The sequence below is a fragment of the Hippopotamus amphibius genome, chromosome 8 (genome assembly GCF_030028045.1).
Source record: "Hippopotamus amphibius kiboko isolate mHipAmp2 chromosome 8, mHipAmp2.hap2, whole genome shotgun sequence".
Lineage (NCBI taxonomy): Eukaryota > Metazoa > Chordata > Mammalia > Artiodactyla > Hippopotamidae > Hippopotamus > Hippopotamus amphibius.
In genome coordinates, this window is record NC_080193.1 from 9,228,826 (window position 1) to 9,256,471 (window position 27,646).

General features: G+C 50.8%; 1 protein-coding gene across 8 annotated transcripts in view; it reads right to left on the reverse strand.

The window, feature by feature from the left end:
• SSH1 (slingshot protein phosphatase 1) overlaps nt 1-27,646 on the reverse strand; it is a 58,424-nt gene that overhangs the window by 6,573 nt on the left and 24,205 nt on the right. For 4 of the 8 annotated variants that reach the window (XM_057746172.1, XM_057746171.1, XM_057746165.1 and 1 more), the window contains 12 exons: nt 23,810-23,913; nt 20,386-20,450; nt 19,798-19,919; nt 16,426-16,494; nt 15,729-15,794; nt 12,695-12,889; nt 11,538-11,631; nt 10,894-11,022; nt 8,380-8,426; nt 6,796-6,942; nt 5,087-5,287; nt 2,486-3,050 (listed from right to left, as the gene is read on the reverse strand). In XM_057746172.1, the coding sequence (XP_057602155.1) occupies nt 2,486-3,050; nt 5,087-5,287; nt 6,796-6,942; nt 8,380-8,426; nt 10,894-11,022; nt 11,538-11,631; nt 12,695-12,889; nt 15,729-15,794; nt 16,426-16,494; nt 19,798-19,919; nt 20,386-20,450; nt 23,810-23,913 (1,804 nt within the window). The other 4 variants (XM_057746168.1, XM_057746169.1, XM_057746166.1 and 1 more) reach the window with 4 other exon arrangements.

Here is a 27,646-nt window from a genome sequence, read left to right on the forward strand (position 1 = left end):
CTCTAGAGTTGTTTAGTTGTGAGATTCCTGAGGTGGTTGAAAACCAAGCCTTCTTGGCAAAAGGTTTCTCTCTGCCCCTCTGTTGTGTCAGGGACTCATACCATCCTGTGTGGCAGCCTGAGGTTCCCCCAAGCTAAGAAGTCAGGGTCCAGTCCAATCCTGGAGGCTGCAAGGGGGCATGTGGAGAGCACGTGGTTGGGCAGGTGGGAGGCTGGGTCTCCTGCAGGATCCCATCCTGGTAAGGATTCTTGGGGCTGGTTTCCATGTCGACCAGTGGGGCCTGGTGACCCCTGCGGTGGGGCCTGAACATTCGTTTCTCCTAAAACCTTTAGAATCTAATGTTCTAAAGCATGATGAAATCTACCACGGTGGGAGATGGGAGAGCACCTTTCAGAGCTCTTGGGGCAACAAGGGAAGAGGGAATTCATTCACCTGGCTCCTACTCAGGGAGCGCCTGGCCTTGCACTGGGTGCAGGGGCTGTGAGCAAGTCCCCACTCTCCTAGGGCCTGCCGTCCACTGGTGGAAACGGACCAGGACAGAGAGGGCCGAGCTCCGAGTCCTTCCCAGGTGGGAGGCTTCAGAGAGGAAGGGACAGCTCGGCAGCAGGGCCCTGCCTCGGGATGCCTCCTGAGCCGTGCCGTTTGGTCCTCACCCCATCCTTGGAGCCACCCCTATCTCAGGTTCTGGTTTCCATCTCACCCCACCAGGCTGTCCGCAGACCACAGCCAGAGGGTCCTGTCACCCGCTGCCTAACGCCCTCCCGTGCTTCCCAGTGCCCCGGGAGCAACGCGGAGGGCCCTGCCATCATGCCCCAAGGCCCTGTGTGCCTGGCCAGCTGTCCAACTGTGCCTGTCACTGCCCCTCCACCAGGCCAAGCTCTCCACCCTCAGGGGCCTGGGGCCCGGAAGACTCTCCTCGCGGCTCTCTGCCCCACCGGCTCCTTCTCACCGCCTCCCCTCCCAGCTCACTCTCCACCAGCACGGTGCACCTGTGTCCCCACACCGAGCACCATGTGTATATTTTCTTTGTTACCTCCCTATGTGTAAGGATCTTCCATCTCCCCGTAAGACCACGTGCACTGAGCTACCTTACAGCTGTACCCCCTCGCCAACTGCTGTTAATAAACACACCGGAGTTAATAAACACGACTCCAACAAATGCATGGATGCTGGTCTCCAGGTCCTAGGCCCTAGAGAACGTCACCCATCTAAACCCTGGCCAGAAAAGGAAGGCCGTGTCCTTCATTTACCTTCTCATCCAAGCTTCTCTTGTGGTCCCCATTCTATGACTCACCTACGTCATTCCGGACTAACTAAGCCACTGCCGTCCCGGACGAAGAGGTTTTATACCGTCTGTCTCTGAGGGTATTTGCTCTTTATAGGGAGGGTGAGCGGTGGGGGAAAATCAAGAGCAATTAATCCTCGCTTTGGAATCCGGTTCCTGATTTGGAGTGTGGGAGATCGAACGCCCCAGGCGTGTCTGCGTTACAACATGATGCTGGCCAGCTGTCTGCACGAGGGCATGCCTCTGTCAGCCTCCCTGGTGCTCTCACTGGAGCATCACAGCTGGCCCGGCACGGGGGCGGTCAGGCCAGGGGAAGTGACACTTCCCGCCCCCAGTGTGGACGAGCCAGTGGCGGAGCGAGGGCAGAACCCGAGTCCAGGCGACCCAGCCTGCCCCTCCACGCAACCAGCCTCCACACTCGGGCCACTTGGACGAGAAAAAAGGTTGAGCAAATGCCAGGTCGAAGCAAACACCCTGCTGCAAATAACCCACCAGGTGTGACGGCCACGAGGGACTGATGGAGTTACTTAAGCGTTAGTCTGAGCTGCAAGACGAGACACCTACTTGATGATGCTGGGGAAGTACTATCAATGTTTTCAAGGGGGCAATACTGTTATGGTTAGGTTATCAATGGAAGCATCTGTGATGGAAGCTACCGATGTGGGATTTGATTTGTTTCAAGATAATCCAGGGTGTGGGAAAGTGGATGAGGGTGAGATGAAATGAAGAATAGCCGTAGACTGGTAAAGGTTGAAGTCGGGTGGTAAGCTATGTTTTGTTCTTGTTTTTTGGTTTTTGTTTTTTGGTTTTTTTTGGCTGCATCTCACGGCATGTGGGATCTCAATTCCCTGACCAGGGATGGAGCCTGGGCCCCCCGCAGTGGAAGCGTGCAGTCCTAACCACTGGACCTCCAGGGAATTTCCCTAAGTTATACGTCTTATCTTTTACATAAGAAAAAAGGAAGAAGACTTTGAACTCTGCTTAAGACACGAGTGAGGTGCCGGGGTAAAGAAGGTGTGGGGGATTATCGCCATTCCCTGTGGGTCCCTGGTCCTCCACCACCTACCATCCCCATCAGCCTGCAGAGCTGCTGGGAAATCCACCCACTGAGCTGGCAGAGTTGGCTGTGGGGGGCTGCCCCCGGGGCAGACGTGGTAGGCAACGCCCCCTCACCCCCCCACCCCCGGCCCCCAAGCCTACCTCGAAGTCTTCCGGGCAGCTCCTCTTGCTGTTGTTGTTATTTAGGTTTTCCTGGTTGAGCAGGTTATCGAGCTGGGTTTCGGGCTGCCCCCACCTCCCTGCTCCCGAGGCCTCCTCCCTTTCCATCTCCTCCACCTGCGGCGACGAGCCGCACTGGGCTTGGGGGCTCCCAAACTCTAGTTTCTTCTTCACTTCCTTCTCGCAGAGTCCAGGGCCTTCCTGGGGGTGTCTGGCTGGCTTGCACGCCTCTGCTGGCTGAGCGGCTTCCTCCAGCAGAGCGTCCCTCTCCAGATCCTCCAGGTGGACCACGCCGCCTGTCTCATCACTGGGGGAATGCAGCAGGGGGTCTGAGAGTCGCCGGAAACAGCAGGGGAGAGCGGGTCCCCCGGGGGCCCCGCTGCCTGGGAACCCAGGCGGGGCGGCGTCATCCAAGCAGGGCAGCTCGGCCTCCGGGGTGCCGTCCAGGGTCTCCGGCGGGAGGTCCCCAGGCTCCGCAGGGTCATCCACAGGCTGCTGGAGGCAGCTGTCGGTCTGCTGGCGCCACAGCTTGTTGTGCCTTTGTTTGCTGGGGGCAGGAGGGCAGAGGAAGGTCAGCAGAGGCCAGTGCCCAGAGGGTCCTGGGAGGAAGGGTCGGGGGAGCCACTGAGAGGCAGCCCAAGGCTCGGGAGGACGCCAGGGGCTCACCTGGGTAAAGCCTCTCTTGGTTCATTTGTCCCCAAGAAATTCGAGGATAAGAGAAATAGTCCTGGGACCCTAAGTCATCATGGATCCCATACATGTGGCATCCTACACGTATTATCCACGTGTGATGACAGAAACAACTTTATCACGTGATGAGGATGTCACAGACATGGGAAGGGGGTCTGGATGTGAAATCCTAGCACGTTCCTAGTGTCCCAGCTCACTTGGTGAACCTGGTCACGCCACTGACGTTCTATCTCTGCTGCCCCATCTGTCAAATAAGAACCTGAATCCTCTCCTCCTTATGTTGCAGGGAAATAATGTAGATCAAAGCAGGGTTGGTAAAAATTTACAAACACAAACGTGACCACATAAACACGTAATGCACCTAAATGAAGTTGAGAAGATACCAGAAAATTGGAAATATTTGTGTATGTCAGAGAGATTACAGGTCAGTTTTTAAAATAAGTCTTCTAATGCTGTGTTATTACTTCTATAACACTTTTTTAAATGTAAGGGTTAAAAATAAAGAAGAAAGAGGCTCAGAGTGAAGTAAGGTAAATGAGTTACCTCCATGAACCTCAGAGAATCACCAACATCGTGGGGCCATGAGGGTTAAGAGGAGAGAGAGGTAAACTATGTGCAAACTAAGGACTTGCTGTTATTCTTCAATGCGGGGGAGCAACACAGCCATTCATGGCAGTCTGCTTGCTGTGTGTGTACCTTCCAGGCAAGGCCGAGAGGGCCCTCAGATGGGGCTGTAATTCAAGGTCAATGCTGTGATGCTGTGAACCTGGCCTGGCAACCCCTGGTTAGGCTGCAAGCCCCTGACGGCAGCAAGCGACTGAAGGGCTAAGGGAGGTGAGAGCAGGACGTGCCCCCCTCCTCACCCTCCCCCTTGGCCTGCCTGCACCTCTGTCCAGCCGCTCTCTGGTTGACAGTGAAGGAGTCCAGATATGTCCGGAGCTGTTCTCCAGACCCGCCAGTGGCTTCCCCAAACGTGGCCAAGAAGCCGGCAGACTTAGCCTTTGGCCTCACCACACCGGGCAGAAACAACCCAGGGAGGCCTCAGACAGACTGAACAGAAAAGGAACAGGGAGAGAGTAAGTCCCAGAATCCAGCAGAGATCTACCCGGGCTCACTGGGGAACGCCTCCGTGGGGGCAGGATCACCTTGCACAGGAGCCCCAGAGGCTGACAGACCTGGGCGTGCCCCACCCTCCCCGGGCCGCCCGCCGGCTCTGTCACGAGGGACACCTTAACCTCCAGCGCCAGTTCTTTACGCCTCATAAACGGGGGATCCCCTGTCCTTTGCAGACCTTTTCCATGGCAGGGTGGGTGGGTAGTGGCGGCAGCTAGAGAGTTAGAGCACAGCGACGTCATCACCGACCACGGGCCGGTCTTAGTGAAGCATCTGTACGGTGCTCGCGGAACTTTCACAACCACCCTACCAGGGGGATGAGTGCTTAACTCAGACGAGGAGACTGAGGCTGCGGCAGACTGATGAGCCTGCCCTGAGCTGCCCGCTCGTCAGCGGTGGGCCCGGGTCTGCCCCTGGAGCTGCCCTGCAGTGAAGCCTGGCGCGCGGCTCAGCACAGAGCAGATGCTCAGGAAACGGGGCGGCCCCGGGCCGAGCCGCACATGGAGTCCTGCCTTGGATGAGAAGCCATGCCCAGCTCCCTCCAGCCGCAAACCAGCTTTATGTGCATGCCAACACAATCAGCACAGATCCCTCCTGGAAACCACTAATCAAACCCCAAACAATAGTTGTTTTTCTCAAACCGGCTCTCCCCCCACACCTAGGGGCAGGATTTTGGCTGTAGAAGCCTCCTCCGCCAGGCCAAATGGGAGCACGGCGGCCCCGGCGGCTGGGCTTCTGGAGCTCAGCTCTGCCAATTCTGCTCCGTAGACGGGCACCCACCTGGCGTCCAAGATGCCTTCATACTCAGACAGCTGCCTCATAAAACCCGCGTTGGGGCGTGTGATACTGCGTTTCTGCTTCACGTAGTTGTAGGCTTTCTCCAGGGGCCAGCCAAATTCCTTCATCGCGTAGGCTATGACCGTGGAAGCAGAGCGACTGACGCCCATTTTGCAATGTACCAGGCACTTGGAGTGGTTCCTTCTGCAGCAGTGGGGGTGAGCGGGAGAGGGCAAAGGCTTTTTCAACTGCATGCTCTTGGATGTTTTTTTTTTAAGCCATGAAGTCATCTCATGGTTTTAAAAAAACCCTCCGAGGTCCTGATGTTTAAGCAGCAGACATCCACACACCCAAGGAAATAACTTCACTGCAAAATCAATTAGCATACAATGGGAAATGGAGATCAAGCTCTCCCAGCCTGGCCAAGTTTTGCAGGGAGAGAGCTCCCCAATCGGGCCGCCTTCAGGGACAAAGTGGGAGTCTTCCCAGGTGGCTGAGATCTGCCGGGAGAGCAGAGCCCCTTGGGCGGGAAGCAACTTGAACAGCAAAAGCTACTCAGCTGCTAGAGCAGATGGAGACAGGGAGTGGGTTCCTGTAGAAAAACAGGGTCAGCTAACTGAAAGCTGCAAGGCCCCTGGGAGACAGAGCGCCTCGGCAGACAGGAGAGTCAAGGAGCCAGTGTGAGGCTGCAGCACTCGACTCAGTCAGCAGAGAAAGAAGCCAAAGGAAACAGATGGGCCGATAGGCTTTTTGTGAGGAGGCGGTACTGGCCCAGGCGGGACTGATTTAACAGACGCCGCAAGGCCAGGAACACTGATGCTCTAGCTGTCACTGCTCAGAAAAGTGAGGGGCACAGGCTGCAAAGGGCTGCACCTGTGAACGTTTATTTGTACAGGAGGTAGGCCGGCCAGCCTGCCAGCTGACATTAGAAGCAGCCCACTTGTTAGGTGGGAGAGGCCCATTTCCTGTACCCCAGGCTTAAAGTTCATCCTCAAACCTCAGTGTTTTTTCTTTGGACTGCAGAAGGCTACCCCCTGGAAACCCAGGGGAACTACCATTTGGCCCTGCGTCATGGAGCTCTGACCTGGAGGGTGCAAAGCAGAAGAGGGGGTGTCTCTTGACAGCATCTCAAAGGGTTGTCTCTTTCTGGTCCTGACTTTGGTGAGACAGAACAGGGTGAGGACAAAAGACGTGTGACAGAGGTGACAGGCTCGGGGCAGCGGGGACCTCCGATGGTCTGTCCCACTCTACGTGAACAGGAGTCACACTAACTCAGGTGCAGGCGGGCCACAGCTCAGGGCATCTGCCCGAGTAGATACTTGAGCAGATTTCTCCAGGGTAGAAGTCCCAAGGGCGCTCTGAGTCATGAACAAGCCTCCTCCCTCCTCTGGCTCAGCAACTGCCCACGGGCAGAGCTCCCGGGAGTGTCCGCTTGGTAGGGTGGCCTTGCCTGGAGCCAGTGCTGAGACAAGATGGGGGTCAAATGTCACAGCAGGTGGGAGAGAACGAGCTCACTCAGGGCCCCCTGCAGAAGATCAACGACTTGGCCCCTTGGGGTCCTGTGCTCTAAAATCAGAGGCCCATCAGACATCACAGGCCCCCTCAAACCAGGAGGCCGCTGTGTCTGGGGTCCCCATTAATGTCTGCCCACCCAGCAGCTGCCAGTCAGCTTCTTCCCCAGCCTGGTTTCTCTGGCTTCTCCGCCCACTTACTTTGCTTTGTTTATAAAATGGTACGCCTCATTCCAGTGAGCGAGGAGGTCTGTGGTCTCTTCATCATAGACTCGGATGTTATGATACGCAAATAAGCCAGGGAAAAAATTATCTATTTCTCTAGTGACGTTTAAAATGTAGTCAACACTGCAATGAGAAAAAAAAAAAAAAGAACAAATTGGAGAATCAGAATGAGGATCGACAAAAACCAAAGCAACAAAAAACTGAGCAAACAATAAACACACATTTATTAAATAAGGGTCTGTGTTTTTATGGTGGGACTTCATAGCAGTTTTGTTTTTGTTGTTTTTTACTATCTTCTAAATGCCCTCTATAATGATGAGAATGTATTTATGATCAAATTTCTGCCTAAAAAATTATAAAAAGAAAGCTCCCTCCAAAGCATCGCTAAGCCCAATGTTAATTCTGGAAAGTAATCACATGTATTATTTAATGCATTTTTTTAACTCTCTTAAAGCTTCAAAATTCAGAACTATTACAAGTATACAGAGGCTAAAAAAAAAAAAAGTCTCCACTTTTAAGTAGTTAAAAAGCTGAATATATCCATCCATTATTTACGTCCTTGGGAACTGCCTTAAATCCTTTTTGAAACAAGGCAGGCTATAAATAAGTAAATAGTTGGGCGGGTCTGCTAACCCAGTTAACCCAGGTTCTGCAGTTCTCTAACCTTAATACTTACATTCCTGGAAGCTCAACATAATTTCAGGAGTTTGAAAACACCTCAAATAGGTTTCCTAAGAGAATACTTATAAATGCTTTGGAAAAAAAAAAAGAAAAACCTTTAAAATCTTTTATTTATTCTCAGCAAGATAAAGCATAGACGGGGTCACCCTGCAGTTTAAGTTAAGATCACTTTCTGCTGAAAGAACACATCTTAATCAGCAGTTTAAAGATATATTTTAAGATCTGTTTAGTCTTGACTTTTAAATGCAGTAATTCAAGGATGCCATCATGTCAGACCCACAGGATGGTGATTTTGTGGCTGTGTTGTTTTTAAAAAAAATGTCCAAACATCTGTTCTTGAAGGTCTAGATTTAAACATTTTTTATTCCTGCTGCCGAGTATTTCTCAGACTGAGACAGGCATGTGTTTCTGGCCGACGCTGAGCATTTAGCTGCAAGATTCCCACCAGGCTCAAAAGTACAACCTGAGATAGAACCAGGAACGGTCTGGGGAGCAGGGTGCTGACCGGCCCACCGGTAAGTGCATCCACTCTGGGACTCTCAGCCTCTCTGCTGGGCAGGGGGGCGGTGGAAGGGGGCTCGTGGCCGCGTCGGCAACCAGGCTGTCCTGTACCATTTGAGGGTGGTTTACAATCACTCTCCCTGACACACACATTCCCAAACCCCAGTAACATCTAAAGCCCATGAATTATTCAGGAGGTGGCATTTTGAAGCACATCTCTTTAGCTGTGCAAATCGGGCCGGCAGCCGCTATGGAGACTGGGGTGCGGACAAATCCAGGCAGGTGGGCAGTGCCAGGGCTCAGCCTCGCCTGGATGGCTGAGCTGAGGGTTTCTAAGCTGCCTGGAAGGACGAGGGAAGACGAGGGGAGCAGACTCACCCTGAGCCCTGCAGTTCCTCCAGATTGGATGCATTCCATTCAGAGCCCTGGGGGACAGATCACACAAACCCCCGTGAGTGTCACACGTCCGCCTCAGAGCTGCTTACGGGATGCACAGTGTGAGCCAGCCCTGACGGCGATGGCTATCTCATGGGCCCCTGACCTCAGAGGCCGATTACAAAGCTGACAGAAAGAGGCCGGTGTCAAAGCAGGTTCCCCGGGAGTTCGTGGCATCGTCAGGGAAAGGGCTGGTCAAGGAAACCCTGCCCCCTCTCACCACTCCCTTTCCTAAGACTCCGGCAGGGTCCTGTCACCAGAGGCAGTGACCTCCACCCTCCCATGCGGGAGAAGGCCCTTTCACAAACCACTAAACTAGAGCAGGAATTGGTTTACCTTTTCTGGGAAGTATTTGGCAGTATTAAAAAAGTTCCCACCCTCTGACCTAGAAATTCCACTTACAAAAAGCTACCCTGAGGAAACACCCAGCATTCATAGAGATATATGCGCAAGGATATTTACGATTATTTATAATGACAAAACAGCAGAAACCACCCAAAGGTCTGACGAGAAGAAATCAGTGAGGTGAACAATGACTATGGGATGGAGCCGTTAAAATAAATCATACTTTTGGAGGGTACTTAATGACACAGGGAAATACCACATAATGAAAAAACAATTTTAAAGCAGGAGACAAAATGATGTAATCAAACAGTATGGTCCTTTCCTTTTCTTTCTTTCTTTTTTAAGAAGCTATAGATGCATTAAAAAAAAACAAACAAACCAAGAAGACAGAAAAACACACCAAAGTGTTAACAGTGACTGCCTCCAGATTCGTACAGTTGAGGATGCTTTTAATTTTCTTCCTTAGACTTATATTTCCTAACTTTCTGTAACATGTTTTAACTTCATACTTTAAACAAGGTATTAAAAAAAGAGAAACCCTCCATTTCTGAGCCAGCAAAGAACACAGAAGGGAAAAAAAAACAAAGAAAAAAACATTGCTTTGCTCTTAGGAAATGCAACCAACAGAGTCACAAAGAGCAAAAGCACCCTCTTAGTCTCCCTAGAAACTTCCTCTCCCAAGAGGGTGGACCCCTCCGGATGCAGGGGCTGCAGGGGCCCCGGTGGGGCTGGCAGCGTGTGGGCACTATTGGATGGAGAGGCCCAAACACAAAAATTCCTTTAGTATCTCTCATGGAAAAAGTGACATAAAGCACCAAACCACACCGAAAAAATAACAAAAGCTCCACTACAGCTGTGAGCATCCCCTTGCCGTCATCACCACCTAGTGGAAAGACAGGCCGAGGTGCCTTCGGTTTTCTGTGTCTAACCAGGGAAAACAACCAACTTCCCAGAGAGAAGATTAGAGCCGGGGGCTGCTTTCAAGATTCAGGCTTCAAACCACACATCTATACACATTTAAATACACATACATTAAATATTTATAGATCTGTGTATATAGGTCAATTTATATAAATACGTTAAATATATATTTAATACATTAAATATATAGCATGACATACGCATTTGGGGAACTCTTACTTCCTGCAGGCAGAAAACACAAGTGTTCATGCCTTTGGCAGAAAGTACACACCCTCAACTTTCCCAAGGAAGCGATGTCTGCTCTGATGATGGGTACCATTTATGAGTGCCTACGGAAACTGGACTCGGTACCTTAAAACATGTACTAACTTGACCCTCATACTCGTCCCCTGAGGTACAGGATGAAGGAAAAGACAGGCCGAGAGATGCGCTCCCAGGCAGCTGGCTGGTCAGGCTGGGGGGGGGGGAGGGGGGGGGCGCACCTGAGGGCGCGTCTCGTGTCCATCTTGCCGTGCTGCCTCCCTGACCAAGGGACGTGCCGTCCTCGGTAACCCACCCCCCAACTCTGAAAACGCGCCAGCTGCCTTCTCTGGAGAGTCACAGCTCTAAGAAAACCTGAGTGAGAGACGGCGCGAAGAGAGCAATGTGCAGGCCCCACCAGCCGCGCGCCAGCAGGGCCCGCTCCCTCCGTGGGCGCTGGGAGCAGGGCCGGGGGCGGCCGTGCAGACAAGCGGGGGGACACCGCGTTTCAGGTGTTTGGTCTGCCTCCTCTACTGTTTCTTCTGTCTCGGGGCGCGCAGGCCTAATTCTGGGGTTAGGCGGGTGTGCTCCCTTTAGTAACTGGGGTTTTTCTCAGCCCGCAGACCATTTGGAGGGGGTTCCTGGGAGTGACGGATGCAGGCCAGAGGGTGGTGTGTGTCTGAACACCGTTGCCAGCTGACCGTGCCAAAGAGCTTTCAAACAACTCCCCGCAGCTCAGCTGGGAGCTGCGGCGCAAACATCTGGCTCGCGAGCAAACCAGTAGGCTGCAGGCCAGAGAAAGGGGTCAAGAGGGGAGTTCCCGTAAAAGTCAGGACGTAGGCTCCAGGAACTCAAGCTTCTCCCCTTCTGTGACTTGCTGAAAACTCCAAACAAATCAAGGTCTGATTTACATTCCCCAAACCAGACCCTGCTGTGCGGGGTGCCTCTTACGAGATAAAGATGGTCGAAGATGAGGGAGGGCTTGTCCATCTGTCCCAAGATAAGGAGCATCTCGTTGTCTATGAACTCCTTGAACTCTTTCAAGTTACAGTTCATCTGTTTCTCTAACTCATTACGGATCTGTGGAGGGGAAAATATTACGAAAGGGGATTTGTTTCAAAAACCAAACAAAAACACAGTTTCTCCAAAGAAGAAAAGTCACAACATGAACTACGGCTGTTTTCAAAAAAGGTATTTTGGGGCCTTTTTCAGAGCAAGCACACGTGTGTTTAGGCATGCCGCACACACGCGTGGGCGGTGGGAAGGAAGGCTACTCGGCCTCCGTGTGCATCTGACTGGGGACGTTTATTGCAAAGACTGAATCTGATTCCCTTGGGATTTCGTCTACCGAGTTGAAAACACTTGTGCTTTCAGTGTTCAAATCCATCACTGCAAAAACCTCAAATCAGTTTCACCTTGCTTTGGAAGGTATCACAATAGGATTTTTTTCAACATGCACTCATAAATAGATTTTATGAGACTTTTTAAAATGGAAACGTCAACCTCTTAGATCCACCCAACTTAGGCTGTGCTAGGGCGACAGGACACAGGGATGTCCGTGACCTCTGGCCCGCCCAGCAGGGACGTGCTCTTACTTCCTTGGACGTCACGTTCTCCAGGTCCTGACTCATCATGATGCTTCGGAGTTTGGCCTTAATGAGGCGCTCAGTCCTCTCCCCTTCGGTCGGCCTGGAGAGAAATCACAGTCAGGAAAGCACAGAGCCCCGGGAAGCCTGCGGTCGGCACTCACAGAAACCCCAGTTGCTCCTGGGCCACACGAAATGCGGCTTGAGCATATTCTCAGTGAGAAGAGGAGAGGGACAGGGAAGTCCCCCAGGGGCTACCAGAGGGGAGAGCAGACCAAGGGGACACACTCGTCCTGCGGGTCTAAAGAGCCTCTGACTCTTCGGGCCGGATGCTGGAACCCCCATGTGACATCTCCACAGCCCACGGGCCCTCCAGTCTCTGCTGAGGACATCGCTGTGCCCTCAGGCAGCCCATGGTCCCAGCTGCAACCAGCTCGTCACCTCCTTACCTGGAACCAAAATCTATGTTTCCCTACAACGTCTACACATCAGCCTGGTTCTAACCCTGGGGCCACACGGACCAGGACAAGCCTTCGTGCACGTATCTATTCAAAGGCGTATATCCTCTCCAATGCTCTCATAATTTCCTTGAGGCCTCACAGAGCATGGCTCCTGGTCCTCCCCTCATTCAGGGGGCTCCCCTCCCTCCACAACCCTCCTACACGCTCTGGGGAGGAGGGTCCTAACCGGCAGAGAAGGGGAGGGCGGCTCCCTCCTTCTGGAACTGGAGTTCACGGAGGGAGGCCTCAGGCCACGTGGGGCACGACTGCTGCCTTGGAGCTGGCCGCCCTCGGCCTGCGTTCCTGCAGCTGTGTTTCGCGACCCAGAGAGCTGGATGTCGCGTTCATTATGCTCTCATACGCAGAGGAAAAGGCTCTGCAAATCAAGTCTTTGGACCTGAGGAGGAAAGGCCGGAGCACCGGTATGGGGAAGCTGCTGAACGTTATGGAGCTGCTCCCCAGAAATGCATTCACACACGAATTTGTCTATCATTTTAAAGGGGCGGGGTGGTCACAGACCCTTCCCCAGCCAAAGACACCCGCGGGCTGCACGTCAGGAACCTCTGCGTGAGATGCGGGTTCTGGGAGACGCCGGGGCTATGATGCTATGCGGACTCGGGGTTGGGGGGTCAGACTTGGGGTCAAAGGCTCCACGCGCGCACTCACGTGTCCGCAAACAGGGCGGGGGAGTCGGGCCGCGTGGACTCCAGGTCCTGCATGGCGTTCCACTCATTGATGCAGCTCTGCTCGGACCCGATGCAGCTCTCGTAGTAGGAGGCCCAGAGCAGCGCCACACCCCCGGGGAAGTAGTTGTGCCTGCGTGCCACCTCGCAGGCCTTGTGGAGGACCTGCAGGGCAGACCTGGGGTGAGGAGGGGGAGAGGGTCAGGCCTGGGAGGCACAAGGGGAGCTGGGCTGGAGTCGTTCTCACACGTGAGGTTATGTGGGGGACACATGGCTGCCAGGTACCACTGCGGGTTTCATTTTAATACAAGAACAAACTGCAGAAGAGGTTTGGGGAAGCAGAGGCAGGCAGAAGCAGCAACACTGAAAATGTACATAGTAACAGCTAATTCACTTTTCCTTTTCTTACTTCTTTTTGCAAAAATATGGGCTGAGTATTTCTCAGTGAATGGGGTGAATCAGGTATCAGGGAAGGGCGGCCACATGAGGCCTTGGATGGAGAAGTCATCAGAGAACCAACAGCTCGACAATGGTATTAAAAACCACTGCAACCCACTTCCCTTTCCCCAGTGGTCCACGTCTATCCTAGCTCTAGACTGGGGGGAAGAAACTTGAGCTGAATACTTACTAAATTAACTCTTGTTCTGAAGTTTTGAAAAAACCCATGGGGCTATTTTTTACTTGCCCGTAGAGAAAGAGATAACAGATTACACAGGGCCACAAAGGAACATCTGGGACGTCTAGAGAATGATGAGTTCATGACTTCCCCCCAAATGATCTGAACGCAGGAACAGAGGAGGTAAAAACGAAGCAACAGGGGCTTCCCTGGTGGCCCAGTGATTGAGAATCCACCTGCCAATGCAGGGGACACGGGTTCAACCCCTGGTCCGGGAAGAGCCCACATGCTGTGGAGCAACTAAGCCCGTGCACCGCAACTACTGAACCTGTGCTGTAGAGCCTGTGAGCCACAACTACTGAGCCCACGTGCCGCAACTACTGAAGCCCACAAGCCTAGAGCCCACACACTACAACAAAGAGTAGCCCCTGCTCGCTGCAACTAGAGAAAGCCCGCATGCAGCAACGCAGACCCAACGCAGTGGAAAAAAAAAAAAAGCAATGCTGTTAGCATGTAGCCCCTGGGAGGATCCTGCATCACTCTCACTGTCCTGAAGAAGAGAGTAATTATCTTGAAACCATGGGCAGAATTCTCATCAGATGCCGCTGGCTTTCTCCTGAGCCTTTTCCAGATTATTTGAGGGAGACTGTCATGTGGAGTCTGCTGTATGGTCTGTGCAGCCCTTCGAGGGCGAGGAGGCTCTAGGATGTGTGTTGGGTTCAGAGAAGGTCTGCAAGTTGACTTATTTCACTAACCTCCTACGCAGGTGTCCAGGGAGGCCCTATCCTACCCCAGTCCCTGCACCCTGCAGTAGGTATCCCATAGCCCGGCACCCACTCTGTGGTCTAACATAGAACTGGGTTCTGGGTTTATGGCCACCTCCCTCAACAGACTTCAAATCCACGAGGACAGGAATTATGTCTGTTTTATGCCTCCCCAGGTGCTCAGTGCCTAGCAGAGTGCTGTTGCCTTCATGGAGCAAACTAACTGCCCGCAGTGTGCCAGGGATGAGGAATAAATGAATTTATGCTAAAATGACATTTTGTCAGCAGGAACATAAGAACAACGTACCTCCAACAACCAAACAACCCAATTAAGAGCTGGCCCAAGGACATGTACAGACATTTCTCCAAAGATATACAAATGGCCAATAAGCACATGAAAAGATGCTCAAGGCTAATTAAATTAGGGAAATGAAAATCAAAACCATGAGATACCACTTCATATCCATATGGATCGGGTATTTTGAGAAAAAAAAAAACCCAAAGAATAACAAGTGTTCACTAGAATGTGGAGAAACTGGAACCCCTGTGCATTGCCGGCAGGAATGTAAAATGGTGCAGCTTCTACGGAAAACAGTCTGGAGGTCCCTCAAAAGGTTAGATACAGAATTACCACGTGATCTGGAAACTCCACTTCTATGTACATAGCCCAAAGAACTGAAAGCTGGGACTCAAACAGATACTTTGTCCATCAATGTTCACAACAGCTCTATTCATAGTCCCCCCAAGGTGGAAATAACCCAAATGTCCATCAAGAGATGAATGGATAAAAAAAGTAGTATATCCATAAAATGAACTTATTGTCCGGGCTTAAAAAGGAATGAAGTGGGCTTCCCTGCTGGCGCAGCGGTTAAGAATCCGCCTGCCAATGCAGGGGACATGGGTTCAAGCCCTGGTCCAGGAAGATCCCACATGCCGTGGAGCAACTAAGCCTATGCGCCACAACTACTGAAGCCCGTGAGCCTAGAGCCCGTGCTCCGCAACAAGAGAAGCCACGGCAATGTGAAACCCGCGCACTGCAATAAAGAGTAGTCCCCGCTCACCACCACCAGAGAAAGCCCGCGTGCAGCAATGAAGACCCAACACAGCCAAAAATAAATAAATAAATAAATTTATAGATTAAAAAAAAAGGAATGAAGTACAACACACATGAACCCTGAAAAAAAGGAATGAAGTACAACACACATGAACCCTGAAAGCATTAGGCTAAGTGAAAGAAACCAGACACAAAATGACAAATACTGTATGATTCCATTTATATGAGGCACCTAGAATAGGCAGATTCATAGAGACAGAGAGTAGAATAGAGGTTACCAGGGGCTGAGGGAGGGGGCAGCAGGAAATTATTGTTTAATAAGTACAGCGCTGCAGTCTGGAATGATGAAGAAGTTCTGGAAATGGACACTGGTGGTGGGTGTACAATAGTGTGAATAGTGCTTAATGTCACTGAACTGTGACCTTAAAATGCTTACAGTGGTAAATTCTACATTACGTATATTTTACCACACACACAAAATAAATGCACCTAAATGTGCTTCTAAGTAGACGGGGTTTTTTATTCGTGCTGTCATCAAGGAAAATATTTCTACGGAGTTAAAAGTCCCTAAAACCACACTTACCACATGGCCTGGACAGACACGGGCTTGAAGACGTGCATCCTTCCTGCTGTGCTGACACTGAATCCACTGAGGATGGAAAACAAAGGACAGCGTGGTGAGAAGTCAGACCCCCCGACCACATCCCTGCCAGACGGTAGGGGCCGGCCTGTCGTGGACACCCTGGGGACAAGTGTGTCTCACGCTGCCTGATGATGGACCACAGGCCACAGAGACGAGGGCAAAAGCCAAAAAAAGAAAAAAGAAAAAAGAAAAAGATAGGTTCTCAAATCTGGAAGACTGGCTTTTAACCCAGCAATGCAAAGTCAGCCAAAAACTAAAAGCCCAGCACAGGATGTGAGGCAACAGTGGCACTGGACACTGTCTCGCTTCACGTGCCTGCACTGTCCCAACCCACCCCCTACTTCCTGCCCCACACACTCCACCTATGTTTTTTATACTTGTGTAAAAAATACATTAACGGAAGACAAAAGTTTAAAAAGGAAAAACGCAGCAGATCTCCCGTAAAATGTTTCTATTGGTACTTCGTGGCCCAAGTGTACCCTGCCTTGTGTGGCTCACGGGAGGGCACTGTTATTTCTCCTGATGTGATAAACGTATCACACGTGTGACTCTCTTGCTAATGATTATCCAACGATGCCCAAACCAACTCGTGTTTCAAAGTCTACGGCGAAAGAAGCCTTTTGAGAGATCTCCTTACCCGTCTCCGTCAAGGTGGATCTTCGTGTCGCTCCACAGTCGGAGAACCATCCCGATGGTACAGTTTTTACTACACGGGAGGGAAGAGAAGAAGCCTAGAGTTAGGGTCCCCCTGCCTGCACGTGGTCTTCCCTCGCTGTGTCTCCTCCCGGCCTGTCCAGCTCACGGGGGAACCGCCAGCTGCCCTGGGTCCAGCTGCCTAGGTATGTGTCTGCAAGAAGCTCTAAGGCTGTCTGCAAGGATCGCTCACCACTGAATTCCACAAGACGTGGGTCTGGGATGGCCAGTGACCCCAGCTTAGGGACAGTCACAGGGGACTCTAACCCCAGCATTCTGGTGTGGCCGCAGCTCCCTAAATGCCAGGTCTCAGCTGTGGCTCTCGGGGCCTGGAGCAACCAGCTGACCACGCGCCCACACTGCAGCAGGGCTGAAGCCACTGATGGCTGGCACACGCCTGGCACAAGGCCATACACAGTCCGGGAGACACAGGCGGGCTGTGGCAGCCACCCCGGCCTCCTGTCCTGGGGTGACAGGGGAAGGGAGAACGCCAACACCGTCACTGGAGTTCACTTCTGGATTTCAGTTTCTGTACCTTTTGTGCAGCTGCCGTTTTAAAAACTAGCTTAATCTGCTTTTGTTTTGCCCATCCTAACAGTGAAATGATACCTGACCACTTTAGAGCCTGGCGCCTCTGAGAAACACAGAGGGAAAGAAAAGGCTTTATCAGAGGGTCTCCTCGGATCGCTATGAAAATTCTTCAGGCATTCGAAAAACAGTCTGATTGTGAGAAACGGCCGTCACTGCCAAGGGCAGCTCCGACGACCTCCCGGGATTCCGCGTTGACATCTCTGCTACCGCCTAGCAGCTCCCCAGGGAGTAGGGTTACACACACGCGGCTGTGCACACAGGCAGCTCTGGGGCTCACGGAACCCGCTCTTCCTCCAGAGCCTCGGCGGCCGCGGGGGAGCCGCGGGGATCCTTCCCACCCCTGCTTCCGTATCTGCGGGGAAGGCCGTGTCAAGCCCTTCAGGTCAAACTGGGTTAAGCCTTTTGTGTTGGGCAAATTCTCCAGCCCCACCCTGCACTCCTACCCATTCCTGATGGGCTAATGATATTTCCTTCCTAGAGCTGCAAAATAAAGCTGGTGCTGAGACTCAGAGTCCCCAGGGGTACCGCGTCCACGCTGGGGAGAGGTAAGGACAGGGCCCCTCGGAGCCCAAGACTGACAGGCAGAGAGCCCTGGGCGGAGGCTACCCTGGGAGCACGTGGGCAGACCTGGACGTGTGCCCCCTTCCAGCATCCGTGACTCACACTAGGTTCTGGACACAAGGAGAGAGAACGGCACAAAGAGCTAAAGGAGCACAGACTGGGGAGCCACAGGCTCAGACCCAGGCCCGCGGCAGGCGGAGATGAAACTGTCCTTAGGAAACCGGGGCAGCACCTACACTGGCCTCCCTCAGGCACAGAGACAGAGAGGAGCCTGGTGAGACCTACACGCAGTGGGCAGAAGCCCCCAGGCTCTCAACCTGGACTCAAGAGTGTAGACCAGGACGAGACCGTAACAACACCGGTTATTCCCTAACACCCCCTTAGCTGTTATTCTCCTGAGTCTCCACTAGTCCTGTAGGGAGTGACAGTAAGATTTCTACAATGAAGGAGGGCCTGTGGGTTTACATCTATGGGAAGCGGGGACAGAACATGTGGTCAGGGAAACTGGGTCTTTTTAGAGGAAGCGTGACCCTGGAGGATAAATCGGACTCACCTACGCGCGCTACGGAAACTTGCTCAGAAAGCTTCTGTGTATTGGGAAGGAGGCCATAAAGGAAATGGCCTCCCTTTTAGTTCATTTACTTGTAACAAGCAACGGCGTCCTGGTCACGAGCGTGGCACTAACAGCAGCCCCCTCACGGGAGCAAGACGAGGAGAACGCACCGTCCCCATGCCAATCACTGCCTCGACAGCTTTCATTTTCTGCTATCAATTCTGCCTGAAATGCTCTTGCAATGCACCCCCTGCTCTGCCCCACCCCTGCACTCGCCCAAAGGCCTCCTTGTCCTCTAAGACGCGGCTCAGCCATCACCTGCGCCTGAAGGCCTCTGGCAGGCTCCGCCCCAAGCCTACATCTCTCCTGGGTTCCCACGGCCACCCCGCATTGCTCCATCACTGGGCCTGTCACCCTGGCTTCTGGCGATGGCTCTCTCCCTGCTGAGCTCACAGGCTCTCTGAGGCCAAGAACCGTGGGTACTGTTGCTTCTCTGTTTACCTGGGCCGAACTTATTGCCTCGTACACAGGAGAATGCAAACGAATGGTCTGCTTAATGAACAACCAGATTAATGAATGATGAATAACGGGAGTCTACTTTAATCCAGTTTTAACAAACGCAGCTTCTGCAGTGATCTCACTTGCATTAACTTATCCTAGACGTAGGGAGAGTCGTTCACCTTCATTTCACACACAGAACAGGGTCTATGATATGACTAACTTGGCCTCCAGTTATTGGGAAATTCCAAACCTCTCTTCGAGCCTCTGATCCAGGACCCATCAACAAGTACTTGGGAATCCATGGGATATTGATACTGGATAAGGTGCTTGATACAATACCGATCAATCACATACTTCCATACGGACTGTCAGCCTGGAGGGCGCCTTCCTGCTCTACCTGGCTGGCTCCTACTTGTCCTGGGGTGTTTGCTTCTGCCGTCACCTCCTTCAGGAAGCCCTCCTGGTTAAAGTGCCCTCTTCTAGGGCACCCCTGATAGGACCCAGGGTTAAATCTCTAAGCACAGGGACTTCCTAGGTGGCGCAGTGGGTAAGAATCTGCCTGCCAATGCAGGGGACATGGGTTCGATCCCTGCCCCAGGAAGATACCACATGCCGCGGAGCAACTAAGCCTGTGCGCCACAACTATTGAGCCTGCGCTCTAGAGCCCGTGAGCCACAACTATTGAGCCTATGTGCCACAACTATTGAAGCCCATGCACCTAGAGCCTGTGCTCTGCAACAAGAGAGGCCACCGCAATGAGAAGGCCGTGCACCACAACGAAGAGTAGCCCCCACTCACCACAACTAGAGAAAGCCCATGTGCAGCAACGAAGACCCAACACAGCCAATAAAACAAACAAATAAATAAACAAATAAATTAAAAAAAAAAATCTCTAAGCACAGTGCAGACCCTGAGCTCTCTGAGAGCAGAGACCAGACCTAGCACAGCCCTTGGCACACAAGAGCTAAAATCAGGTGCTCCACTGTTTCCAGTGCCTGACCACCCTGTTACCTACCATCACCCCCGTGGATGTGGGACCCTGAAAACCTTTTTTTTCAGCAGCGCCTCTTGTCCCCGTCGCAGGAGGGAACCACCGTCCCTCAGACTCACCTTTCCTTACTGGAAAAGTCGACTCCCAGCAGGACGCTCTCCTCCGTGTCCTGGCGCCCACTGCTGTCCACCACCACCATGTAGCGGACCCGCTCTGCCCAGGCGCTCTCCAGGCGCACAGCCTAGATGGGCAGAGATGCTCTCACTGGCCTGCTTTTCCTTTCCAGGTGGCCGCCCCTTCCTTCACCAATCCAAGACCAAAGACTTTTTGTTTTCACCTCCCGCCGTGAGATTAGGAATTAAGATGAAATTCTCACATCTCGTTTATAAACCCAGCATGAGGAACGGTGCCTGGCTCAGAGGAGACCCCCAAAGTTTGTTAAATAAGTGAACAAATAAAATCCAATGAATGACGACTCCAGCTTAGTACGGACGGACCCAGAGACCTGATACACCCTTTCTCTACACCTTCTGGGTACTGAGGAGCAGATCGGGCTTTGGATTTTGTAAATGGTTTGGGAGAATTTGCTGTAACGTAAGAGCCCCCCCCACCTCCCCCTCCCCCTCCCCCAACTCCCTGCTCATCAATAAAGCCCTACCAAATTTCACAATTAAAAATTAAAACTTGCCACTCTCGTCTCTTCTTACCAGCTTGATTCGATCTTCACAACGCAGAAGGTTGATCATTACTTGAAGGTGCTGAGGCAGGTCCCCTGTTGGACCAATGAAGAACGTTTAAAAAAGGTCACTCACCTGCTTTCTAGGCAGACACCCAAGAGAGGCTGATTCTGAGGGTCTGAAAGAAGACCTGGATTTTCCTTAGTCCACTCCTGAATGCTGAATGATGAGGATGGGTGAGAGGCTATTGCCAGGTCTTTAAAAGTTTGCTTTTATTTTCTGAAATAACTGCAATATGGGTGTTTTTTTTAATAACTACAAAATCTGAAAAATACAGACAAGCCTAGCGGAGAGATGTTATTAAATTCAGGCAAACGTGACGTTGCAGGGTGGGGCAGCAGAAGCTATACACACAGCTGAAGAGAGGGATTTGCTACGGGTGGGTCTGAAAGAAAAAGAACTGGGGGTCGTTTTCCGCTTAGAACTGCATTTTCCATAAGAGAGAGACATGACTTCTAAAGCCAGGAGGGGAAATGTTTAAGTGACTCCATAGAGAGCAGGTACGTGCTGGGTACCCAGAGACATAATTTGATTAAAGAGCAACGTCATTTTTTTTCTTGCTAAAAATTATGTCCTCTTTTTTTGTATCTCCTTGGTTATTTAAAAGGGCAGTAATCCAGAGTCAGGTTTTGAACATCTCTGTGTGGCCCCAGGGTCCCAGGGGTGCCTCTGGGCTGCAGGGAGGGGAGGAAAGTGTCTCCGAGGCGGTGAGTCTCCACAGACACGCAGGCTCCAGCTCACCCAAGAAGGGCTGTGTGTCCCAGGCACGTGGTCCCTGACAACTGAGCTTCGTAACTGGTAAGTAGCGAGGGTGGCTCTAGTGCCACTTTTTTCCTAGCTTATACATATTTCAAAAATGTCTGCGTGGGGTTCTTTCTGAAGAAATGGTTCATCTGTAAAGAAGCTGATATAGAAGAAAGTGCAGGAAGTAATTCATAGAAAATCCATACTCACTTCAATTTGTGCAATACCCTGAAGAAACAGATTTATCTTCTAAAAAAAACTACCTTATAGGTCACAATGAGAACCCCAGAGGGATGAAGCCACTGGATTTGCTCCCTTTGCAAAAGCATCTTTTTCATTTTACGGGAGACTGACAAGTGATGTCCAAATGGCACTTCCTGCCTCACAGAGCAATCAGGTTGTTGGAATCAGGACCCCACAGTGGAAAACACCCTACCCGGGCACCACATTCCATGAAGAACGACTTGGAGGTACTGGTCCCTGTTCCCATCTTCCACCCAACAGCACCCTCACCTGCCGTGTCACCAGCGTCAGGATGGCACACAACCACCACGGCTGGTCCTGGGCTCGCCTGGGCCCCCCACCCCACCCCCTTGACTCACTCCAAGTCACAGAAGCATACAGATGAAAGCAGAAACCAGCCCTCTGTCTGATGAGTGGCTCAGTGAAAAGGACATTTTCCACACAGACAGAGTCCTTTCAGTGGGACTCTCTGCTGAGACGTGGAATTGCTGACAGAGGGAAATCCCAACCCCAGCCTGGCAGCCACACACAACCCCTGTATGTTAAAGTGTTCAGTAAGCACTTGCAAAAAAAAAGGCAGAGAATGTGAGCCTAAAGTATAGGTCGGCTCTGGAAAGAAAGAGTCTCAGCCTGACTGGACTGGATGACATGAGCTGAATTCCTTGACATGGCCAGAATCAACCCTCAACTGTACTCAGCTCGGTGTGGGGTTTGCTTGGGGGACTGTGGGTTGTCCGGGGTACCTGCCACGAAGTCTAGTCTGTGCCCGCCCCAGGGGTGTTCACTGAGCATCTGTGGACTGTGGGCGCCCCTCTGTCTTTCTGGGACGGGCGCCCCATCTCGGACCCCAGGGCAGAAGAGCCAGCGCACCAGGCTTCCTTCCTACTCTCGTGTACGTTCCAGAGGTGTGTCGATCAGCTGGACTTAGGGTTTTTACAAGATGGTTTTGCAGTCACTTCCCCAAGCTCTCACACAGAAGGAAAAGATTCTTTGAGGCGGAGGCAGGAGACATTTAACGTTTAGGGAACAAAGCTGAGCACTGGCTTCGGGTTATGGTTAAGACAGGAACAACCGTTCGTCACACTCCTAACAGGGCAGAACCGTTACCAAATTCAGGAACGCAGGTTCTGTTTACAGTTTTATTGTACCAGCGGTCACTGGAGCAATACTTACAGCTACATACACTGAGCACCTATGAGAAGGTAAGCCTGTTACGTGCGTAAGTTTTAAAATTTCACGACACCTGAATTGCTGATATTTGATGTCCACTCTAAAGATCAGGAAACCAAGGCTCAGAAGTTGACTACGAATGTTCTGTACGGTTGTAGAACTGGGATCAGAAGCCAGGTCTGTCTGGCTCCAAAGCAGATTCTTTCCACAAAACACACTGCCTCCTTGTGCAGGAGGACTGTTTTCTTAGCTTAAAACAGACCTAAATCTTGATTATAAATATCAGTAGGTGAAAATATTGACTGAGATTTGGTGTTTGCTATAAAATGTAAGATAGGAAATTCTAACTGAGGCACTCAGCTCCAAAATGAGGCTGGATGACTTGAGGTTAGACAAACAAGATGATCAAAGTGACAGAAAAAACTGGCCCCCACTGCTGGCTGCTTTGACCTGCTGTTGTTCTGGGAGGCAGAGGCCTTTCCAGCTCCTACTCCGACATGTGCTGCCCGTCCAAGAGGTGCCTGGAGAGGCTCCCCACCAGCTACAAAGATCCACTTGTACACAAATGTTTCCTGAATTCTTCTCTCCAAACTGCCTTCAGGTTCAAAGTCAAATCACCTAAGAAAACCAGTCTTATTACTTTGCAGGCATTTCTTATTTGCTTGCTTTTGGACCTCAATTAATACTTGGTTTGATCCCGACTTCATCACTTCTGTCTACTTCCAAAAAACCAAACCCACCATTAAAAAATAAAGACTTCCCACCCCAGTACATGCCCAAGGCTTGTTTAAAGAAATTTCCCCAAGTGAGACTTTTCCAAATGCTCAGAGAAATGACGGACTAGGCATTTAGGACCCCAAGGTGGTTATTTTCAAGGGGGCAACATCTGGCTATAAGGTGTTCTGCTGCATTTGTTAAAAAGTCATACTGTAAAAAAACTTAAAATCTGCAGTTAACTGACAGACTGAGTAGGAAATTTTTATACCCAGACAAAAAGCTGCTGACCTTCTTACGTAGACACACGTGGTCAAAGGACCGCTAGCTCCTGGTGCCATCTGGAAAACATGCATCGCCTGCTCAAGGAAACAGCCTCTACCGGCACCTGTCACTACAAATCCGCGCTCCACTACTTCCCCGGCCTTGAGAACCAGCAGAGTGTTCACCACCAATAACGGAGGGTTCCTCTGTTGCACGGAAAATAAGTCCCAGGGTAAGAGCGTCAATTTAGAGCCATCACCTGCATGCTTGTGGGGATGCTGAAGACTCCGCTGGCCTTGAGGGCTGCTTCCCTGTTGTAAGAAGAGGGCTGCTCCTTTCACCATGAAAAAGCTCTCACTTAAGCTGGGGAGGAAAAAAAATCAGCACAGTTAGGCTGGAATTCACAGAGGAAAATGGGCAGAGACATGCTGCAGAGGAAAAGCTGGAGAGTGGCATATAAAATGCAAACAGGATAAAATAGCTTCTATAGTAATTTCACATACTACTCCCCCCCAAAACAATGCTTCGGCTAAAACACCCAAGGTTCTCTGTGGGCTCCTCCAAAGCGAGGAGCCCCTTCCTGCAGGACACTGTAAAGGGACCGCTCTGTACCACATCATCATCTCAAAATAGAGAGCAGCTCTCCGATGCGCAGAGGGTGGCTCCCTCTGTGAATTTTTTACACTCTTGCTGTTGATCTCTGCTTCTAACTCTCTGAACGTTTAACAACCTCACTGCTTCCTGGTGTCTTGCCTTTACAGAATACAAGGAAGAAGAAATCACTCTTCCACTCTTTGTTTGCATCTTAAGAAAAGTGGGTGGCCACTGACCACTGTAACTTAGTCAAGCTTGCTGTGTAGAAAACCCGTAGAAAATCTCAAGCTGACCCAATGAATCTCTCAGCAGAATGAATCTCTGGTCTTTGTTATTTTGACAAAGCAATGACATTTATATTCAACCCATGATTTTAGAAATTACAATAAAAAATTTCACTTTCACAATCTGGCTACCAAAACAAATCTTTATCTTATGCAGAAATTAAGACTGTATAAACCGATAAACTGTATTAGCTATTAATTACCACCAATTATTTAAAAATACCATCATCTCTGAAAACTACACATAAGATACACCAAAATTACTAACAGTGGTTTTTTGGGGGAAGGTCGGGGGGTTGTACCACCTACGATTATCTTCTTTCTACTTCTTAGCATCTTCCAAATTTATGGTATTGAGCAAAAATTAACTTTCGTAAATGATTTTTTAATTTTCAAAGTACTATAAAACGTACTACACTTTATAATGCAAAAACAATTCATGTTTATTAATTCTGTTAAAGAAGACCACAGTTCAAATTATAGGGAACTATACAAATCACTCACTCTCTCTTGAGCAGCCAATTAAAAAATTTGATTTGAAAGAAAAATCTCTAAGAGACAGGAGCACTTTTTTTTTAATAGAAAGCAAATCAATTTCTGACAGAAACACAAGGACATTCTCTGTAATATAAAACAGCAAAATCACCACTGTCCCAGACAGCTAATGTTAGTAGTTAAACATTCTCACCCTGGAATAAAAAACTCAGCTAAATCGAAAATACAACGCCAGGAGCTAAGAAAACTCACCGCGTGGACTGGCATTAAGTCAGCAGCTCCTGGAATCGAAAAACGGTTATCTTCCATACTATGAAGTCCACAATAAAATCTATTCGTGTTTCTGGCTGAATTCTCACACTAAAAATTGTGACGGCTCAAATACCAAATATTAAGGTTTTAGTTCTGCCCCTTTTATCCGGGCCTTTGAGTTACTGACAACTGGCTTTATCTCTTTCTAAGGGCGACACTTCACATCTGGACAGCACTTCTTCATCTCTCATCACGCATGTACTGCCAAGTCATCCTTTCCACTCTGTGAGTCCTGTATCTGTGCTGCAAGTTTCAAGTGTTGAGGAGCCCAGGACTATAAATAATGGAAGAAACGAGAAGCACCCTTTCTGTGAGTCTCACTTACCCACGGGAGGCAAAAAGCTCTTTAGCATCCATTGGCCAACAGAAAATCCAGGTTGTCTACTTTTAGCAAACTGCAGATTTACCCAACACTTTTCCACCCCCGGAACTTACCACCCACTCACTCCTTCCTTAAAATTCTACAACTGAGTTTGTTTTCAGAACTATGTTGTTTTAGATAGACACGGATCACTTACTACCTATTCTCATTGCTGCCCGAGAGACTCCAAAACGCAGGAAACTTCAAACGACAATCAGCTCATCAAGCAGCTGGGGGGAAAAAAAAATCTTTGCAAGGCATCATCAACCTCTTTTTGTTCATGAGTTTAAAAAGAAAAGAAAAAAAGGAAAAAAAAAATCCATACTGACCAGAAACCTGAGCCCTCTGGAAACAGCCAGCCATTGACGGTGACCTTTGCCTTGGAAATCATGGGTAAAAATTCCCCTTGGTTTCCCTTACACTTCCTTGAGGAAAAAAAAAAAAAGGGAACAATGCGAGAGAATAGGCTGGTTTTATCCCACGATCACTTACAAGGCGAGTTGTTCCTCACTGTTCCTGAGGTGGATACAGAATCACAGCCTCCCGGCTACACATGAAGTCGGGGGCTGTGTGGCTGGGGGCCCTGGAACACTCTGCCTCTGTCCTCCTCCCGAAATCAGTCACAGGCATTTACTGTAAAGAGCGAGATTTGAAGCTGCAGGGAAACTCAGAGAATACATCATCCCAAGCCTGTGAGATGGCCCTGCGTTTGCGGAGACAGTAAGCAGATACAGCACGAGGAAAACCTCACTGGATGACTCTCGGGGCCGAGAGGCCACAGAGCACGGCGGTCATGGGACTTATGAAAATGAGACACAGATATTCTTTATGACCCTGTTTCCCGTCTTCTGCTCTGAGCTCACTCTGGGCCCAGAGCCTCCTGCGCCCTCTCCCGCGGCCAGCGGCCAGGGCTCTGATACGAGGCAGGCACGGTACCCAATTCGTCAGTGTCAAGACACCCCGCCAGAGAAGGAAGTCCTTTAGGAAATCCGTTTTGGGGCTGGCACTCGTACTTTACTAGGTTCTCAGGAGAAGGAAGCAAACCCACAAACCACCCATCCCAACTACGGAGCAATGAGCCGTCTCCCCAAAGATGCTGGTGCCCTAAAGAGAGCGACTAAAGCTCCAGGAGGTCAGACCCAGGCAAACAAAACGGAAATGTCCCCCCACCCCCCGCCCCCAAGTTGCTGCAAGAAAAATCCTGACGGGGGATTAAGAACAAGCTCAGCCCCTGCCCTCCCTCCCCATCCTGCTTTTATCTCCACAACACAGACATGTCTCAGACCCCAGCTTAGGAGATGACACGGGCTCATCATTTCTACAGGGCCCTGCAGACAGACAGGATCCTCCAGAAAACCCCAGCCCTCAGAGCAGCAACAGCCAGTGTTATCCAGAAACTGAGACACGGGGACAACAGAAATCAGCGGTGGCAATACGTACTATCTTGGGCTGGGAACCTCGGAAGAGCAGAAGTAGGGAGCTGGCGGGACGGAGAAGCAAACGTCAGTACCACAGGAAAGGTCCAAGACTGCCGTGGTCACATCGTGAACGGAACCGCCCCCAGCCCCTGCCTTCCCTGCCCTCTGGAGAAGGATGAACGTCTGAACAAGAGGCTGGATGAAGCCCTCCGGGGAAGCAGAGACCCGGTCCGGATGGCGTTCCCGCCCAGACGGCCAATGGCTCTGGTGGAACTCTCGTCCTTCCCTGATATCTGGGTTTAAAAAGGCCCTTGTCCCTGCACATCCTGATGAAAGAGGGCCATTCAGAGGGAGCAAAACAGCTGAAGTTCCTCTAATCATTTTACTCCTACAGCTTTTTTGTGGGCCTCAGGAACAAGAAATAGGGTGTGTATTAGAAACTGCGAGGAAAAACAGCTGGCGGCCCAGGAACCCACCCCGAGCCATGAGGACCCCATTCTCGTTCAAACCGACATACTGAAGGATTTCTATTTCTCTCAAATCACCTTCCATTCACCCAACAGTGACCGTGGGCAGCAGCTGCCACAGTTATTCCGTGTTTTCAAAGGCACCATTAGTCTCAGTGCTAATCT